The sequence below is a fragment of the Schistocerca nitens genome, chromosome 6, assembly GCF_023898315.1.
Source record: "Schistocerca nitens isolate TAMUIC-IGC-003100 chromosome 6, iqSchNite1.1, whole genome shotgun sequence".
Classification (NCBI taxonomy): domain Eukaryota; kingdom Metazoa; phylum Arthropoda; class Insecta; order Orthoptera; family Acrididae; genus Schistocerca; species Schistocerca nitens.
Window position 1 is genome coordinate 309,945,374 of NC_064619.1, and position 20,775 is coordinate 309,966,148.

Here is a 20,775-nt window from a genome sequence, read left to right on the forward strand (position 1 = left end):
TTTGAAAATTGATCGTGCACATATAAAATGATACCAAGATTGATTCAAAGAGTAATTTCTACTTTTTGCTTTGCATTGCAACAACAGAAACAGTTGTTGGAGTAGAGCTATTGCAACTATCACGAACTAAATCGTACAGAAAAGGACGTAATCGACCATACCTTCGAACCACGAAGTAAGTTTTCAGTCACAAAAAAAAGGTTGCAAATTTGATGTTCATGACATTTCGGAGATGTTACAGTGCGTAGTAGCGTGCAAACTTTCAGAACTACCGTAGAATGATGTTCAGAAACATGGCAACTACTAGTAACGAGTTGCACCTCAGGGGGCCCTGAATAAAGTGGCACAGCCTCTGTCTGTATTGGTAAGAATGCAGGGAACCTGCATTAACTCAGCTGTTTAGCACCGTACATAAATCCACTATGAAATACTGTATACTTAGAGTATGAATATAATAAGAATTTTCTAGGGCTCCATAATGTGATTTTACACCGGTAATCTACCCGCCAGGTGAGGAAATAATAATCATGTTCGACGCGAATGCATCTGGCAGCGCTGTTGGTTAAGTACATGAGTTAGATCGTGTTTGTATCGTTGAGCGCGTCGATGTTACTTTGTTACGCCCATTTGTTGTTTTGATTTGACATCTTTGGTTATGGAGGGCGTGTAGAATGTAGTGTTTGTTTGCGATTAAATGATTGGGTTTAAACGTTTATCAGTCGGCTTTGAAGGTTGTAGGACACATTGTATGGTTTCCTGCTACTCAAAGCAGGGTACTGTTTTCCTATGGATATTTTAAAAATTTCAACATTAGTGGTGTATACTGTAGCTGGAGCTATAAGATTTTGGTTTTTAAATTCAGATTATAGGCAAATAATTGCAGACCGTGTTGAGATATCAACGCCTCTGAACTCGTGGAAGAAAGGTAAGCTCAAATGGAATTGAAGACTATTGGCCCTGTGTAATTAATATTTCTGAAAAAATACTAGTCGATATTATCACTTATACTGGTAAGTTGTGCAAGTATTTGCACTATGCTGTTTTAAAAATAACGAAAAATGTGTTGTGGACAAAAAGTACTGTTGTCAGAAAAGTTTTAATAGCGTAGTAAGTGAAACATAATAAAAGCTATTCCCTGGGTGTGAAGAGAGCTGTTTTTAAAATTTGTCCGTAAATCAGTTTAGAGGTTACCCTGTTGACAACGTAACGGAGCGCGTTTTGTACATCTTCTAACCGGTTTGATGTGGCCTGCCACTAATTTCTCACCTGGGCCAGCATTTTCATCTCAGAGAAGCAACTGCAACCGACGCACTCAATTATTTGTTGGATGTATTCCAATATCCGTCTTCCTCTACAGTTTTTACTCTCTACAGCTCCCTCTAGTACCATAGAAGTTAATCCCTGATGTCTTAACACGTGTTCTATCAACCTATCCTTCTTCTTGTCGGTGTTTTCCGTGTATTCCTTTCATCGCCAACTTGACAGAGAATCTCCTCATTCCCTACGTTATCAGTCCGTCTGATTTTCAACAGTCTTCTGCAACACCGCATCTCTAATGCTTCGCTTCTCTTCTGGTTTGTCCACAGTCCACATTTCACTACCATACAATGCTCTGCTCCAAACGTACATTCTGAGATGCTTCTTTCACAATTTAAGTCGTATTTTTATACTAGCAGACTTCTCTGTGCTAGGAATGCCCTTTTTGCCAATGATCTGCCTTTTATGCCATCCTTACTCCTTCCATGATTCGTTATTTCGCCGCGTTGGTGGCAGAATTCCTTAACTTTGTCTACTTCGTGATCCCCAATTCTGGTAAGTTTTTAATTTACTCTCAATCCATATTCTGTATTCAGTACACTGTTCATTCCATTCAACACATCCTATGATTCTTCTTCACTTTCACTTAGGATATCACTGTCATCAGCGAATCTTATTGTTGATATCCTTTCATCCTGAATTTTAATCCCATTCTTGAACATTTCTTTTATTTGTGTCATTGCATCTTTGATGTACATATTGAATAGTGGAGGCAAAAGACTACATCCATATCTTACACCATTTAATTTGAGTACTTCGTTCTTGGTATTCCACCCATATTGTTCCCTCTTGGTTCTTGTACACATTGCATATTCCCATCATTCCCTGTAGCTTACCCCTATTTTACCCACAATTGTACTTCTGTATCCCACTTCTTTGCACAATTCTTCCTGACTTGTCTCTTAAACTTCATCCTACTCTGCATCATTACTGAACACGTTGCACCATTTGACAGTGTCGAACACTTTTTCCAGTTCGACAAATCCTATAAATATGTCGTGTTTTCCGTTGTCAACCCCAATATCAGAACTGCCTTTTTGGTACCTTTATCTTTTGTAAAATCCAAGTGATCATCGTGTAACAGTTCCTCAATTTCCTTTTCCATTCTGTATATTACTCTTGTCAGCAACCTTGACACATGAGCTGTCAAGCCGCTTGTGCAGTAAAACTCACACTTGTTGGCTCTTGCTATCATCGGAATTGTGTGTATAATGTTATTTTGAAAGTGGTATATCGCCAGTCTCATTCGATGTACACAGAAATGTGAATAATTGTGTTGTTGCCACTTTCCCCAGTGATTTTTGAAATTCCGATGGAATGTTGTTTTTTCCCTTCTGCCTTGTTTGATCCTAAGTTGTCCAAAGTTCTTTTAAGTTCTGGTTCTAATATTGGATCCATTCTCTCTCCTCTGTTGACTCCTGTTTCCTTTTTCATCATGTCATCAGTCAAGTTCTCCCCCTCATAGAGGCCCTCTGTGTTCTCTTTCCACCTATCTGCCCTCTCCTTTGCATTTAACAGTGGAATTCCCATTGCACTCTTAATTTTGCTACACTTGCTTTTAATTTCACTGAAGGCTTTGACATTGATTCTTCCTGACTCGTCTCTCTAACTTCAGCCTTCTCTTGCGATTCTTGAACAGAGTATATTCACTATTACCATCTGAAATTTATTGCAGAACTCAATTAGCCCCTCTCCTCTCTCGTTCCTGCAACGGAGCCCATATTCTCCTGTAACATTTTCTTCTACTCCTTTCACTACAATTACATTCCAATTTCTCATGACTATTGGATCTTCATCCCCCTGTACATACTGAATTACCCGTTCAGTGTCCTTTTCCTATTCACCTTCAGATTACGTCATCAGCATGTATAACTGAACTGTCATTGTTGATGTTGGTTTGCTGTCAGTTCTGATGAGATATGAACTGTTCACAGTAATTCACTCTTTGCCCTATCTTCCTATTCACAACTCCTACTCCTGTTATACCATTTTTTGCTGGTGGTTACCACACTGGACTCTCATTTGGGAGGACGATGGTTCAGACCCATGTCCGGCCATCAAGTTGTAGCTTTTCTGTGGTTTCCCTAAATCACTGCAGCAAATGCGGGGATGGTTCCTTTGAAAAGGCACAGCCGATATCCTTCCCCAGCCTGACATAATCCGAGCTTATGTTCCATCTCTTAATGATCTCGATGTCAGCAGGTAAACTCAGCCTTCCTCCTTTTACTTTTTTCTGCTGTTCCTTTTTATGGACGTATATTTATTTCTTCTTTTTTTGGTCAGTTGTTGTATTTCTTCAGTTACCCAAAGGTTCTTCATGATCACATTTCTTGCAGTTATAGGCCTATTTGCCTGTTCAACTTCTCTATTAAATAATCATTTTTGAGGTTTCTGTTCCTCCAGAACTTCTTAAACATCTAAGCTCTCCAATGTCTGTGTTGTGGATAGCACCACGTTTTGGAGATGAAAATGTCAGAAAAATAATTTACTTTTCCTGTTTTCATTTGCTATTATTTTATGGCATCATATTCTGGAGCAACTCACCATTCTGGAAGAAAAGTGTTATATGTGTGTAGAAGTGGTAATAAGGATAAGAGGGGTTGGCCACTCTAGAGCCTCTTTTAGACATCTCTCTAACATCTGACAGCAGCCTTGCAATACATGTACTCAGTTACGAAGTTTGCTTTCTCCAACCAGTTACAGTTTGAAAACCACAGCAACATTCATAAATGCTATAGTACATACAAAAATGACTTACTCTATCCATCACTTGGTGTTAATGTGATGTATTCAGCCATAGAAATCCTTGGCCTCTTACTCAGTAGGCCTAATGGAAAGAATCTAATAGAAGATAAAATTAACTTCAAACACAAACTGAAGTAGGCCTATTTTTAATGTTATTGACAACTAAATCTACTCCTTAGAACAGTCTCTGACTGGTAGCCTAAGACATTCATGTTGATATGTAAAGATGATTCACTCCACAAAATACAAGAGATGACACTTGTGGTCCATAGGATATTTAAATAACTAAGCAGCCAACCCCAGTCTGGTATGTACGGGCATAGATAACTTAGAACATCTGTGATTACAGTCTAATATCTGATTTCGCTATCTCTGTCTTGGCATAATGGAATCCCACTGGTACCTTGACATATGCGGACCTTGTCCAAGTATACCACTTTGCCTTGTGATCCTTCAACAGTATATTTGCAAAATTATTAGCTGAAATTGGCTCAAGAGGAACATTCGGTAATAGTATTGGCTTTGACTAGTGACATAATGTTAGTGGTTGCTGTGATGTCACATTGATGTGTATTTTCACTGTTGATCATTAGTTGGCAAAGCCAACACATGTGAAAGTAAAAAAACTTGTTTGTGATGACAGACTCACCTGTAGCTTTGCGTGAGGTCTTGGTTATGTTGGAATGTGACAGTTTACTTGTGGGTTGGTGGAGGCAGTGACTGTGATAGCAAAAAATGTGGATGTGGTGACCGACTTGATCTGTAACTTAGCCCATTTGGAAAAATTGCCACTGGTATCACTTTATAGCTACCATGTAATTTATAGTGTTTGTTGTAAGTTTTCCTGTATCACAGTTCAGGGTTAAAAGACTATTATTGAGTATTCCTCTTTACCTCTGGAATTGATAGGAGAATGCAAAAAGACTTTCTTCTATCATTTGTGCAAATGAGCATGGATTCTTCCATAATGCTATTGTTTTTCCTAATATGGTGCCGACTGGAAGAACGTGGATAGAGGAAATTTAAATAGGAACTCATTCATCCATAAGAATAGCAATGTGTTAACTGCACAATAATTTTCACAGCCATTGTGCCAAAAGTTGTATCAGAAAGCCCTAGGAAGATCTGGTCACATGTACAGTCAATGAATGGGCCCAAACTTTTCATTTAATCTCTCATGGGTTTGTCTGGTGTTGTAAACGAATACATCAGAGAAGAGACATAAATATAAAGTACTGCATTTAAAATGTGTATTTGTGCATGAGGATAGTACTGTACCAAATATTTTACTACTACACATTCACAAAATTTACATTATCACCTTCAGTGTTGAAAAACAATTAAGATTACTGAAACGGAGCAGTGTGCCAGGCCTTGATGGAATTTATTAGATTTTACGTTGAACATAAGCTGAATTAACTCCTTTTCATATTTACCAAGAATCTCTTTGAGTGGTAAATAGCCCCATATGGCTAGAAAATAAAGCAGATCAATCCTGTGTAGAAAAAGGTAAAAGATTGGATTATTGAATGACAGACTGATGTCACTGATGTACCTCTGTTGCAGCATCCTATAGTGTAGATGACATGAAATTCCTGGAGGAAACCAGTGCTGTCATGAAGAATGAGCATGAATTCAGGAAACTCCTCATGTGGTACATAGCTTGTTTTATTCATTTCTGGCATTTTGCAAACAATAGATTCTTGTGAACAGGCACAAACTGTTTCCATAGACTTTAGAAAGGTGTTAGACATTGTACCACATCGTCGACTACTGCCCATGATACAATATTTGGAATATCTGTTAGCTTGAGGAACATGTGATGAATAGAACCTAGTATATTGTTCTGGAGAGCTAATGTTCTACATAAATGAAAGTTATATACGATGAACATGGAGGGTGCATAATGTGACCTCACATGTTCTGAGCCTATGTCACATTTTATCAGATAAAATTGGCCACATTATAAGATTGTTTGCTGATGATGCTGTTGTCTTCAAGAAAGTATAATAGCTGGATGATCATAAGGAACTGCACAGACATATGGGCAAAATTTCTACTCGGTGTAGTGAAAGGCAGCTTTTTTCAAATGTAAGATAATTCATACAACTAAGATGTAGAATTCAATATAATCAAATTACAAGATTAATGGTGAAGATCTTGAGTACATCATAACATAACATTATTTAAAAGAAGCATTATGAAGTGGGATGATTGTGTAAAAGAAGTTACAAGGAAGGCAAATGGAAGACATACAGTTATAGGAAGGGTTCCTGGAAAGTGCAAGGCATCCGAAGAGGAAATTGCATTCAAGATGCCAGTGTGATGAATACTAGTATAGTATTCTAATGTTTGGAGCCCCTATCAAGTAGGTATGACAATAGACATCAAACTAATTTGGAAATGCACTTCTAGGATTGTAATAGGTTGGTATAGCCCATATGAAAGTGTAACAGAAATGCTTGTTTCTTGAATAGAAATCATTGGAATAAAGACAATGTAGTTGTTCAAAAAACCACTTGGGTAAATTTAGAGACTTTGTATTTGAAGAAGACTGTCCATTATGCTGCCATCGCCACAACCTCATGTAGTGATCATGAGAATAACACAGAGGGATGTAGATATTCAGTTTTTCCTCCTTTATTCTGCAAATGGAATAGGATAGAAAGTTGATAACATTGCTATGAAGTGCTCTCAATAATTCACTGTACATTAGCATGCAGAGTATATATGTAGGTGTAACAAACATTCCAGTCTCCCACGATTATTAGATTTTCATCTCCCTTTCTATTACTGAGTTACCAGTTCATTTTCCTCATGTGCACTGTTTCATTTTCTACTTACAACAGTATCCATGTATCTGAGTTAAAAAAAAAAACCAACCCACCTTTGACTCTTTCCACATCCCAGAGAGACTCCTTTCCAAGGGATCCATGGAAAACGATAAATGTATTGTAACAGCATCATGTATATCTGAACTATAGTTGTTGGCATTGATTTGCCGCCGATTATGTTGAGAATAGTTATATCACATACCTTTTGTCCATAGTTCACTCTTTGCCCTATTTTCTTATTTATAACGGATCCTCCCATTGTACAATTTTCTGATATTGTTCATATTACCCCGTATTTGTCTGCAAGTTGTTTTATCTTCTTTCCATTTCACTTCACTGACCTCATTTACACCTAAATCCAGCCTTTGCATTTCCCTTTTCAGATTTTATAGCTTCCTTATCGCATTCAAAATTCTCAGAATGACTCTTGCAGAATATGCTGCCAAACAATTTAAATCTAAACGCAAAGGCAGTAAGACCCTCACACTTAATTCCTGTAATTAAATATTTTGTCAGCAAGCGAGAAATGGATTCACTCTGACATCAGATAGTAACACAGTGCATCGACCTGCTCGGAAACGTAATCACCAATGATGATTACATGTTCAACAGTGTACTAAAAAAATGCCCTTATGAAATAAAAACCATTATTGAGCAACAATATCTGAAAATTCAATACAGAGAAGGATGTCTGCAATATTTTTATTTGAACTGTGCTGCTTAAGAGCAACTAAATTCCAGGTAAGCAAGCTATCAGGCACATATTAGAAACAGAAGTATAATTGTGGAGAAAATGATGTTGAAAATAGGATTCGCAGAAAGAGAAATAAAGGCATTATTAAACAGGAGATAACACTGACCAGTCCTCCTAATAACAGAAAAATAAATTTATATGCCAATTCATTTGGCCCAACTGCTGCTCTTTGAAACACTTCTGACATAATACATAAAGGAAAACGCACAGAAAAAATATTTTGGGATACATATGTCGAAAGTTTCAATATCATAACAAAAAAATCATTTAACAAAAGATTGGTTGTAGCAATGAGGTATATTTCTTAGCAATTAAAGAGGATCTTTTTACCACATACGCTCAGTTCTTCATATGTTTTTGTAGAACAATACTGCTTGTTGTTTCATACAAGGATATAATTACATACATAATCTGGGTTTCTCTTTACCAGTGCTCTGCAGTTTTGCCTAATATGTAGGACTGGAGCTCTTCTTATTATTATTGCAATTTTCTGAGAACATAATTAGACTAGTCCTAAATCTGCTCCCACGTCCGGCCATCCTGATTTAGGTTTTCCGTGATTTCCCTAAATCACTCCAGGCAAATGCCGAGATGGTTCCTTTGAGAGGGCACGGCCGACTTCCTTCCCCATCCTTCCCTAATCCGATGAGACCTACGACCTGGCTGTTTGGTCTCTCCCCCCAAACAATCCAATCCAATCCTAATTCTGCATAGCACTCGATGCCTCTTGCTCTCTTTGATTCCTTTTCTTTTCAGTAATTACTCAGAATGCCTTGACATGCACACAGACACAAAAAAGAGCTGTCAGTGGCACCAAAGTTAATGTCCAAGCACTTGTGGATGGTGCAGGAATTGAAATTAAGGTACCAGAGGAAAAAATAGAAATGCTGAACTCCATTTCCAAATTTTACAGTACAAATGAAGATATAGAAGTACGGCTTAGCTATTTTTTGACATAATTACCACCAGACATTAGATGCTTGTCATTTTATGGGATCAGCCTTTGTATTGCTGTGTCAGTGTGTCACCTGGGAATGGAACAGTGCAGTATGACAATAATTTTCAGCTCTTCATCATTGTGAAAAGGCTAGCAAGAGGAAATCCAAGAAAATATGGAAATCGCGAAAGCAGGATCAGGACTGTACTGAGGATGAACAAAAAACTCCATTTGAACTCCTCCTTAACATTTATTGTGCACCGAGCTGTGTGTGAGTGACCATTGTCATGGATCAGTACTTCTACACTTAGCATTTCACATCTCATTTGTTAAGGATCATGATATCTGTGAGAAATGGTTGCTGCAATCCATAATTGCAGAGTGGAAGTTCTCCACCTCCACAAGAACATCATTGATAAGGGTCTGTCTTCCACGACCCTCTTCAGTATGACACTTTGGCAACCTTTAGAACATTGCATACACCAGTGATCCATCATTTGTAAATCTAGAAGTAACTTTGGTTGGTTGGTTGGTTGGTTTGTGGGGGTTAAAGGGACCAGACTGCGACGGTCATCGGTCCAGTAACTTTGGACTTAGCCTGGGAGGTGCGTTGGGACTCTTTCTATTCTTGTTCTGTCCCCCCTGCGGGTCCGGGCTTAGAATAGGCCCGCAGTATTCCTGCCTTTTGTAAGAGGCGACTAAAAGGAGTCTCAAACGTTTCGGCCTATATGTGATCGTCCCCTCTCGGGTTTGACCTCCATATTTCCAGATTCTTCCGAAGAGCGAGCCAATTGGGGAAGGGCACCTTACATGGTGCATTGTGTCCATGGTGCATTGAGACATTTAGCCAGATTTCTCGTCGTCAAATTGCCATCCCACTCGTTCTCCATCTCTTTGGCGAGGATACATTCCTGGGTGCGATTTTCACCATGCACTGTGCAGTGTTGCTTTTTCCGGAGACGACAACCATGAACTTCCTTGCACCTAATATCCATCACGGTAGCCAGTCCATTGTGGTGGGGCCGCCATGTACCCTGTTGGTTGTAGCCCCCTGACAACACAGGGATCGCTCTGCTGATGCCTGCGCCGTTAACTCCCCGCGTATGCCGAGGAGTAGATGCCTATCTCCCTGGGGCATCGGGACTCCCAGCAATGGCCATCCTACCAGGTGGCCCTTGCTGAGGCTGGGTGGTGACCGTGGGAAGGGCCCTTGGCCGGAGTGGGTGGCATCAAGGCGGATAACCCGCAATGAAGCGTGGTACATCAGCTCTTGCTGGTGGCCAGCCGCCAGCAGTCCCCAAGCGTTCTTGAGCTCAATTTAACACTCAGAAATACGATCCCAAATCATTCCCCTCCCTGGCCACACCGTTGGAGGAGCATAAGGCTCAGGATGGCAGTGACACTTATTCGCCCCAGTTCCTAGTTTATAGGAGAGCTGATGGGGAGTCTTTCGTGTTGACAAAGCCTCAATTCTTCGTAGAGCATTTAGAGGACAAGTTTGGGGAGGTGGAGGGCTTATCCAAAATGTGCTCTGGGTCAGTATTGATAAAAACGGCATCCTGTGCCCAGTGACGAAGAGTTTAAATATGGTTCAGGGTATTATTTTCCATAGGGACCATCTCCTAATGCAGTCTGATGATGAGCTGTGCGCCAATTTAGAGTGTTCAGGAGTTCATTTCGTCTGGCACGTTCATCGGGGTACGAAGGATAATCTGATTGCTACCGGTGCCTTCATCTTGGCCTTCGAGGGTGATACATTACCAAAGAAGGTCAAGGTGATGGTCTACTGCTGTGATGTCAAGCCCTATATCCCTCCCCTTATGCGGTGTTTTAAGTGCTGGAAGTTCGGCCATATGTCTTCCCGCTGTACTTCCAGCCTCACATGTCAAGATTGCAGACGCCCATCACATCCCAATACTCCATGCGTCCTGCCTCCCATCTGTGTCAACTGCAGAGAGCATCATTCACCTTGCTCGCCAGGCTGCAGGATCTTGCAGAAAGAGCGGAAAATCGTGGAATATAAGACCCTGGACCGACTGACCTATACTGAGGCTAAGAGGAAATATGAATGACTTCATCCTGTGTGAATGATTTCCTCATATGCCGCCGCTACAAGAGCCGTGATAGGCCCATCAGTTCAGTGAATTCAAGTCAGCTCACCAAGCCTTACAACTCCGCATGCCCCCTTGCCCATGGGGGGCACTACCCACCCTGTTTCCTGCACCACCTACCTCTGGACCACCACCCTCCCACCCGTTGGGGAAGTCCGTCCCCGCTTCTAAGCCGGATAAGTGTCCAACTTCTTCGGCTCCTCTTGCTCCCAAGGGGTCCCTTGGGCCCCTCCCTTCCCAGGTTTCCACAAGTGGGAAGGATGATGCCCAGCAGTGGCATAAGTGCCTACAAGCAGCTGGTCGTAGGGCTTCACGATCCTCCTCCGTCCCCAAGACTGAATCGGTGAAGCCCTTCCAGCCATTGAAACCCAAGGAGCAGCGAGAAAAGTTCAAGAAGACCTCTAAGACAAAGGAACTTGTGGTGGCACCCACCCCACCGCAACCTACAAGCTCTGCATCTGAGGGCGAGGTAGAAATTCTGGCATCCGCTGAGGACCTAGATCTCACCGGACTCTCGGACACAATGGATGTCACTCCACAGGTACTCAATCGGTGGCAGCAGGTGACCCAGCTGCCTAATCTGCCTCCCCGGTCCCTTCACACCTTTCTCAGCCATGGACAATGTCTTCCTCCAGTGGAACTGCAGCGGTTTTTTCCACCATTTTGCTGAGCTCTGACAACTTCTCAGCCTTCACTCTTTCCTCTGCATTGCTCTTCAAGAAGCTTGGTTTCCGGTGATGTGAACCCCCGCCCTTCGTGGCTATCGGGGTTATTATAGGAACCGGGCAGCATATGAGAGGGTATCTGGTGGCGTCTGCATCTGTGTCTTCCACTCCCTTTACAGCGAGTCTGTCCCTCTATAGACACCTTTAGAGGCTGTCGCTGTTCAGGTGTGGATGCCTCTGGCTGTTACTGTCTGCAATCTCTATCTTCCACTGGATGGTGATGTCCCGCAGCATGTCCTGGCTGCGCTGCCACCTTTTCTGTTACTGGGCGACTTCAACGCTCATAACCCTCTGTGGGGTGTGTAATGGATCTGGGAGATGTGTTATTTTCTACCGGATTTGTCGATACCAAATCTAATGAGGGAGGTTGTAAATGTTTTCTTATATTTTTGTCAGAATATTTTTTGTGAATTGTAATTTGCCTTATTTTATGCTAATTTGCTTATATGTTCGAGAGTGACAATATATTGATTAATATTAGTAGATGTGACGAATAATATCAAAGAGACTGGTTACAAGTGGAAGCTTGTGTGTTGTGTGAAATGTCTTTGACGCTGGAGTCTCCTTTGACCGTAGTCAGTCAGCAGTGAACACTCGGTGTGTGAAGGTGGAACAATGTACAGGTCCCCGTTATAATAATTTGCAAGTGACCAGCAAAAATGAGGTATTCTACTACTTTTTTATATTAACATCAAGAAGGTAGCTCATTCGGAAAAATGGTATTTGAAGCACCAAAAATGAGGCAAACGCATTGAACCAGGACATTTCTGCAGCCGACGAAACAGCATTATGGAATCATACTTTCACTAGACGACTGAAGCTAACACAAAAAAGTCAAATATCATCTTATAAACATCCACCCTAAATCGTGCAATGCTCCGTTCAGTAAGTGGGAATTCCAAACTGCCCTAGCTGCTTGCCCTGATACGACTCCCAGGCCAAATCGCATCCACTGTCAGATGCTGAAACACCTCTCAGTGGACTGCCAACGATGCCTCCTAGACCTTTACAACCGTATCTGGGTTGAGGGTGAGTTCCCATTGCAGTGGCAGGAAAGCATCGTAATCCCTGTGTTGAATCATGGCAAGAACCCACTGGAGGTGGACAGCTACCGCCCCATTAGCCTCACCAATCTTTGCAACTTGCTCTAACGCATGGTGAGCCAGAGGTTGAGTTGGCTACTTGAGTCTCACGGCCTTCTGGATCCGTCTTGGGGTGGGTTCCATAAGGGTCACTCTGCCACCGATAATCTGGTGTGTCTGGAGTCTGCCATCCGTACGGCCTTTGCCCACCGTCAGCATCCAGTCGCCATATTTTTTTTCATGCGGAAGGCATACAATATGACATGACGACATCACATCCTCTCTACATTTCATGATTGGGGTCTTCGGGGTCCGCTCTCAATTTTCATACAGTATTTTCTGTCACTTCATTTCTTCCGTGTGAAAGTTGCGGCCTCCTGAGTTCAGGAGAATGGGATACCGCAAGGGTGTGTCTTTAAGTATCTGCCTCTTTTTAATTGCAATTAATGGGCTCACTGTGGCAGTGGGAACGTCTGTCTCAGCTTCCTTGTATGCTGGCGACTTCTGCCTATACTTCAGCTCCACTGGCATTTCAGCTGCTGAATGGCAGCTGCAGGGTGCTATCTGCAAGGCACAGTCTTGGGCTGTAGCGCATGGCTTCCAGTTTTCAGCTGCCAAGACCTGTTATGCATTGCTGCCAGCGATGCACTGTTCACCCTGAGCCACAGCTTTATCTTGATGGCGAACCTCTAGCTGTGGTGGAGACGCATTGGTTTTTGGGATTGGGTTTTTGTTACCCGGTTGACTTAGCTCCCTCATATTCGCCAGCTTAAACAGACATGCTGGTGGCATCTTAACGCTCTTCGTTGCTTGAATCACACCAGCTGGGGTGCCGATCGGTCTACCCTTCTACGGCTGTACCAGCTGTTAATTCAGTCCCGTCTAGATTATGGGAGCCTGGCTTACGGTTTGGCATCACCTTCCATATTGCAGTTGCTGGACCCCATCCTTCACAGCGGGATCTGACTCACCACTGGAGCTTTACGGACAAGCCCTGTTAACAGCATACTTGTGGAGGCAGGTGTCCCTCCATTGCAGTTCCAGCGCCAATAATTACTGGCTGCTTATGCTACACATGTTTGTACCTTGCCCGGGCATCCCAATTATCATCTCCTGTCCCCTCAGTCGGTCGTCCATCTTCCAGAACGGTGGCCCCGATCAGGGTGCACAATCGCAGTTCGCGTCAGAGCTCTTCTCTCTGGGCTTAAGGTTTTCCCTCTTACACCTCTTTTCCAGGACCCTCTGCGTATACCCCGTGGTGCGTGCGCCTCGCCCATGCCTTTGGCTCGATTTGGCACAAGGCCCCAAGGACGCAGTTCCTCCTGAGGCGCTCCGCTGCCACTTTCTTTCAATCCTTGCCCCATTTCAAGGCTCTGACGTTGTCTGTACTGACGGTTTGATGGATGCTGGTCGTGTCGGTTATGCTCTTACCCTAGGGGATCATTATGAACAACACTCATTGCCGGCTGGCTGCAGTGTTTTCACTGCTGAGCTGGTCGCCATCTCTCACGCCCTGGAGCATATCCGCTCCTGCTCAGGTGAGTCCTTCGTTATCTGTAGTGACTTCCTGAGCAGTTTCGAGCTATTGACCAGTGTTTCCCTTGCTCTCACCTGGTGATGGCTATCCAGGAGTCCCTCCATACTCTTGCCTGTTGCAGCCGTTCTGTGGTCTTTGCATGGACCCCGGGTAATGTTGGCATCCTGGGAAATGAACGTGTTTACACGCTGGCCAAACAGGCTGTGGGAGCACCAGCCTTGGAGATTGGCCTTTCAGAGAGTGACCTCAGGGCAGTTTTGCGACAGAAGGTACTTCGCACCTGGGGTGAAGAATGGCGCACCCTTCTTTCACCCAACAAACTTCGGGCCATCAAGGAGGCTACCGGTGCATGGCGCTCCTCCTTGCGGGTCTCTCGCAAGGACTCTGTTGTCCTGTGCTGGTTGTGCATTGGCCACACCTGGATAAAACACAGCTATTTATTGCGCTGCGAGGACCCAACTTTGTCGCTGCAGGTCAGCTTTGACAGTGGTCCGCATCTTGTTGGACTGCCCACTTTTAACTCTGCTCAGGCAGACATTTGTGCTGCCTAATACGCTTCCTGCACTTTCATCAGATGATGTTGCGATGGCAAATTTAGTTTTGAGTTTTATTCGTGGAGGGGGTTTTTATCGCTTGATCTAAGTGTTTGTCCTTTTTTTGTGTTGAGTCTGGCCTTTGGCCTACGATTTTAGACTGGGGTTTTTAGTGAGTATCTTGGTGGTTGGCTTTTCCTTTTTTGTTTCTATGGTCGGCCAACCACTGTCACACTTGTGATTTGAATTCCTTTTTTCTGGTCTCAGTCGTCTCTTGTCATCACCATTGTTTCTTCTTATTCTTTGTGGGTGCTTCAAGTTCACGGAAAAAGGGGCCAATGGCCCTAGTAGTCTGGTCCCTTCAATCCCACAAACCATCCAACCAATATTTATTCTTGTTCTGTATTAATGATCTGGCAGACAATATTAATAGTAACTTCAAACTTTGTCAAGATGTTTGAGTTATTTATAACCAAGTGAAAAGAAAAGAAGAAAAACTGCACAAATTTTCAATTAGACATTGATAAGGTTTCAAAGTAGTGCAGTGTTTGGCGCCTTGCTTTAAATTTACAGAAATATAAAATGTGCTTTTCACAAAACACAGAAAAGTAGTATCTGATGACTACAATATTAATGAGCCACAACTGGAATCAGCCAAATCTGGGTGAATTATGTGGCAAGGCGAACCCTTACTGTGTTCAAAGCACTGTCATGTGTATAAAAAGGAATATTCCTTACAAGGCATCAGCTTTGACCAGTGAGTAGGAAATGTGCAACCAACTGTGTAAACAATATGACAACTATAATGTGATATCATAGTTGATTTCTTTCAAATGGCCTAAGCTATTGATCAGTCTGCACCACAACCAGGACTTTTTTTAACTTTCACACTCATTGGCTTCACCAACTAACAACAAAGCTGCGAATATACACACCAAAATGTAATATCACAGCAGCCATTAACATTATGTCACTGGTCAAAGACAACAGCTTCTATCAGATATTCCTATTGATCCCTGTCATGTTTACTCTCTAGAAGCAAGGGAAACAGGAGTAGTGTACATTCCAGTATTAGAAGTGTGACTGAATGAAGTGGTTATTTAGAATAAGAGCAGAAACACTGTTTGCTGTATATCTCACCTTGGCTGCTTACAATGTGTTATGCATTAGTGACAATATCAGTGGATTTACCTTCCTTGGTGATGCCATTATTTTTTACAGCTATGTCTGCTGTTCCAGTCACAGGTGACAATGCCGACTCCTTGTTCAAGTCTGTGCTAACCAATTTTATTATATTTTCAGTTTCCTCGTCCATCAAAGTATCCCTCCTCCAGTTGTCATCACATCCTTTTTTGGAATGATCAGCACATCTAGTTACCTATTGTCACAACGGTAAATTCTAATGTTACAGTGACACTATAAAACTGACAAAGTGATCTGATGTTTCGCATTTATTTCTAATAACACTCGGTGATTCCTAGTACCTGTTTCAAATTATTTCTGGTGGAAAGGTCTAGAAGGAGGGCCATTCACTCTTAAGAGGCTAACCGGAAAGCTGGTTGACTCTAAAAGCAACAGAATTGACACTGAAGCCTCCAAAGTACGAGGTTAAGTCAGTTATTATCCGCAAAGTAGTTATAAAATTTTATTGCAATCAAATAGGAAACTTACAAGAACGTCATTTTTTGACATAGTCTCCTTGTATTTCAACACACTTGGTCAATGTTGTACAAGCTTCCTGATGCCCTCATAAAAGAAGGTTCTCAGTTGAGCTGCAAGCCAGGAATGCACCACTTCTTTCACTGATTCGTCTGATAGAAATTGATGGCACCTTAATGCCTGTTTGAGTGGACCAAACAAGTGATAGTCAGAAAGGGCAAGATCGGGACTGTATGGAGGATGGTGCAGTACTTCAGATCTGAGTTTGTGGAGCGTTTCAGCAGTGTGGGCAGCAGTATGTAGACAGGCATTGTGCAACAACTCATCACCTTATGACAGCAATCCTCAGCGTTTCATTCGAATTGTAGGCTTTAGCCTGGCAGTAAGCATCTCACTGTAATGTACGCTGTTTATTGTTGTGCCCCTCTCCCCATAGTGTTCCAGTACTGGACCTTGTGCATCCCAAGAAACCATAAGCATCTGTTTTCCTGTGGACAGTTGGGTCTTGAACTTTTTTTTGCTTGGTGAATTTGGATGTTTCCATTCCATACAACGCCGTTTACTCTCTGGCTTGTAATGATGGATCCATGTTTCGTCACGAGTAATGATCCTGTGTAAGAAATTGTCCTCTTCATTACCATAGCGATCCAAATGTTTTTTGCAGATGTCCAAGTGCATTTGTTTGTGCATCTGTGTGAGTTGTTTCGGGACCCATCTTGCATAAATCCAGGTCTGTTGTGGATGATTTTTGTAAACAGAACTGTGATTAATTTGCAGACGATGTGCTACTTTGTCAATAGTTAATCATCTGTCTAAGAGAATCATTTCACGTGAATGCTCAATTTGTGGCGATGAACGATCGTCCAGCTCCTTCATCGTGCGTAATACTTGTGCGACCATTTCGGAAATTCTCAATCTATTCGTAGACATTCTGTTGTGGCAAAACACTATTCCTGTATTGTGCCGAAAGTCTTCGATGAATTTCGGCCCCTGATATGCCTTCTGACTACAAAAAACGGATAACTGAAAGTTGCTCTTCTTTGGTGCAAATAGACAGGTGGAACAGCCATGATTAACAGCACGGCAGCGATAATGAAACTAACCTAGCAGCTTGAAAATTGCAAAGATATAACAACAAATAAACAAAGCATGTGTCTTCAATGTAAAATGACAGTACTACCAAAATAAACAAAAATACAACTAAATCGTGGATAATTATTGACTTAACCTCATAGCATTATGTCATAAGGCTTGTGGCAGGCTCTTAGGTGACACACAACAATGGTTTACTGGCAGCAAAAATCTCTGCCATTATTATTTTTGGGTTAGAGGACAATGCACAAATCCCTTCTTTTAGTTAGGTTGTGCCATAAACCTATCTCCTCTTCAATTCAGTTCGGTACTTCTTCATTGGTTATTTGTTCTACCATTCTAATTTTCGACACTCTCCTCTAGCACTACATCTGAAAAGCTTCTGTTATCATCTTGTTTGCGCTATTTATTGTCCAAATTTCATTTACATACAAGACTACGCTACACTCAAGACAAATGCCTGAGAGAAACATTTAATTTTATATTTGTTGTTAACAAATTCCTCTTTTCAGTCTGCATTTTATATCCTCTCTAATTTGGCCATCAGGTTATTTTACTGCCAAATGGGTAAACTCATTTACTACTTTTAGCATCTCATTTTTAATGTATTTTTCACAATCCACGTTAACTTTCTATTTTTCCTTCTCTTCGTTTCTCTACTATTGAATTACAGTCTTCCATTACAATATAGTTTCTCTCTAATTTAATTATCTCAATAATGTCTTATCATACATTCTCTCAATCTCTTTGTCATATGCAGAGCTAGTACACATATAAATCTGATAAACTTGTACAACTGGGGTTGGTGTTGGCTTCATATTGTTCATGCCTGTGGTAATGCATTCTTTATGCTGTTCATAGTAGCTTGCCTGCATTCCTGTTTTCTTATTCATTATTAGATGTAATCCTGCATCACCCTTTCTGCTTGATTTTGTGTTTGCCAGAAGTCCTGTCCTTCCTGCCTCTGCGCTTCACCGATTTCCACAACATCTAATTTCAGAATGTCCATTTCCTGGGTTAAAGTATCAAACATTCCACACCCTGGCATGTAGAACGGCAGTTTCGTTTTTTCTCTGATGATAACATCCTCCTAAGTATTTCGTACTCAGAGATTCAAATTGGAGGTAATTGTACTGCCACAATATTTTACCCAGGGGAATGCCATCATCATTAACCCCCATAGCAGAGATATATGCCCTTGGGGAAAATAAGAGCCTATAATTTCCACTTTCTTCCAATCGCTCCCACTCATTCCCAGTACCAACACAGCAAAGCCATGTTATCTAATACAGGGTGATTCAAAAAGAATACCACAACTTTAGGAATTTAAAACTCTGCAACGACAAAAGGCAGAGCTAAGCACTATCTGTCGGCGAATTAAGGGAGCTATAAAGTTTCATTTAGTTGTACATTTGTTCGCTTGCCATTTCAGCCAATAAAGTTTTTGGTCCTTTTTTCTTCGAAGGTGCTACTGTAACTGGACTACAGTATCTGGAGATGTTAGAGAATTGGCTGTTCCCTCAGCTCGAACAAGAAGCACAACAATTCATATTTCAGCAGGATGGAGCGCCACCACATTGGCACTTATCTGTCCGTAACTACCTGAACGTCAACTACCCAAGGCGATGGATCGGCCGCCAGGCAGCCCGTGGCAGAGCACTTCATCACTGGCCTCCAAGATGCCCTGATCTTACCCCCCTGCGATTTTTTCTTATGGGGGTATGTTAAGGATATGGTGTTTCGGCCACCTCTCCCAGCCACCATTGATGATTTGAAACGAGAAATAGCAGCAGCTATCCAAACTGTTACGCCTGATATGCTACAGAGAGTGTGGAACGAGTTGGAGTATCGGGTTGATATTGCTCGAGTGTCTGGAGGGGGCCATATTGAACATCTCTGAACTTGTTTTTGAGTGAAAAAAAAAAAAAACCTTTTTAAATACTCTTTGTAATGATGTATAACAGAAGGTTATATTATGTTTCTTTCATTAAATACACATTTTTAAAGTTGTGGTATTCTTTTTGAATCGCCCTGTATTATGGAGTCGTATCAGTTAATCAACTAGGCAGTTAACCCTACAACTGATGAAAATGGTGCTACCCCTCTTCAACGATTTTCATGGATGTGAAGTGGAATGACCACATAGGTTCATCCACAGTTAAAGCAGGTGACAGACTTTGAATCATTGGCAGGATACTGGGAAAGTGGAGTCAGTCTACAAAGTAGACTGCCTACAAAACACTTAGGCATTCTATCTTAGGATATTGATCAAATGTGTCGGACTCACACCATATTGGATAATGGGGTACATTGAATGTATTCGAAAAGGGTAACTGAAATGGTGACAGATTTGTTTGATTCAAGGATGAGTGTCACTAAAAGCTTAAAAACCTTAATTAAAAGATGCTTGATGATAGACATAATCATCTGTGTACTGACTGCAGGACTCCAGCGGGTCTGATTGAAGCCCAGGTACTGAGCATGCATAACAACAATATTTATAGCACCTAGAGAAGTTGAAATATTGCGGAGAAAATGGAAACAACAACTCAGTAGAATACCTGGAAGCACACTATTCAGATTACACCAATTATAGTGTGCGCAGAGGCACTTCAGCAGTTTTTCTTCCTGTTCTTTATATGAGAATGGAACGCCAGGAAACCCTAAAATTTGGTACAGTGCTGAGTACCCTCTGCTAGCCACTTCAGTGGTCTGTGAAGTGTGTATGTAGATGCAGATGTTGTTTAGGTGTCACTTAAGCTAGTAAAACCACACCTGCTGTTAGTCTCATCATGTACCAGGGCAAATATGGATTAGATCGAGAACAGATACAAAAGTGTTTTCATAATTATGAGGTAACTGTTTCATCTACATCTACATCATACTCCACAAACCACGTCATGGTGTGTGATGGAGGATACTTCTGGTACCACTAACTAATCCTCCCTACACTGTTCTCCTTGTGAATGGTACGTGGCAAGAGTGGGTGTTGGTAACCCTCTGAATTGACTCTAATGTCTCAAACTTTCTCATTGTGTTCGTTATGCGAGATGTATGAGGGAGGAAGGAATATGCTGTTCAACTCTTCCCAGAAAGCACTCTCTCGAAATTTCATTAGTAAACCTCTCCTTAATGCACAATGCCTCTCTTGCAGTGTGTGCCAAAGGAGTTTGTTGAGCATCTTGGTAATGTTCTCACACTGACTAAACCATCCTCATGCTGCTCTTGGTTGGACCTTCTCATTCTCTTCTATCAGTCCTACCTGGTAAGACTCCCATACTGATGAACAGTACTCAAGAACTGGTTGAATGAGTGCCTTATAAGCCACTTCTTTCGTGGATGAACTTGAATTAAAGACCAGCATAGAAGCAAAAATTTTAAGAGTCTGGACACACTGTAATTCATAAATAAAAACACTTAGTCTTAGTGCAATTCCAAAAGTACCAGGT

The 20,775-nt window shown here is 41.8% G+C and overlaps 1 protein-coding gene across 2 annotated transcripts in view; it reads left to right on the top strand.

Moving 5' to 3' along the window:
* The first annotated feature begins 606 nt into the window (after positions 1-606).
* Positions 607-20,775, top strand: part of LOC126263653 (phosphatidylinositol glycan anchor biosynthesis class U protein) — a 104,900-nt gene continuing 84,731 nt past the window's right edge. Inside the window, exon 1 of one of the 2 annotated variants that reach the window (XM_049960756.1) lies at positions 607-925. In XM_049960756.1, the coding sequence (XP_049816713.1) occupies positions 787-925 (139 nt within the window). In that variant the 5' untranslated portion in view covers positions 607-786. The remainder of the gene's footprint in view (positions 926-20,775) is intronic. The other variant, XM_049960755.1, reaches the window with a different exon arrangement.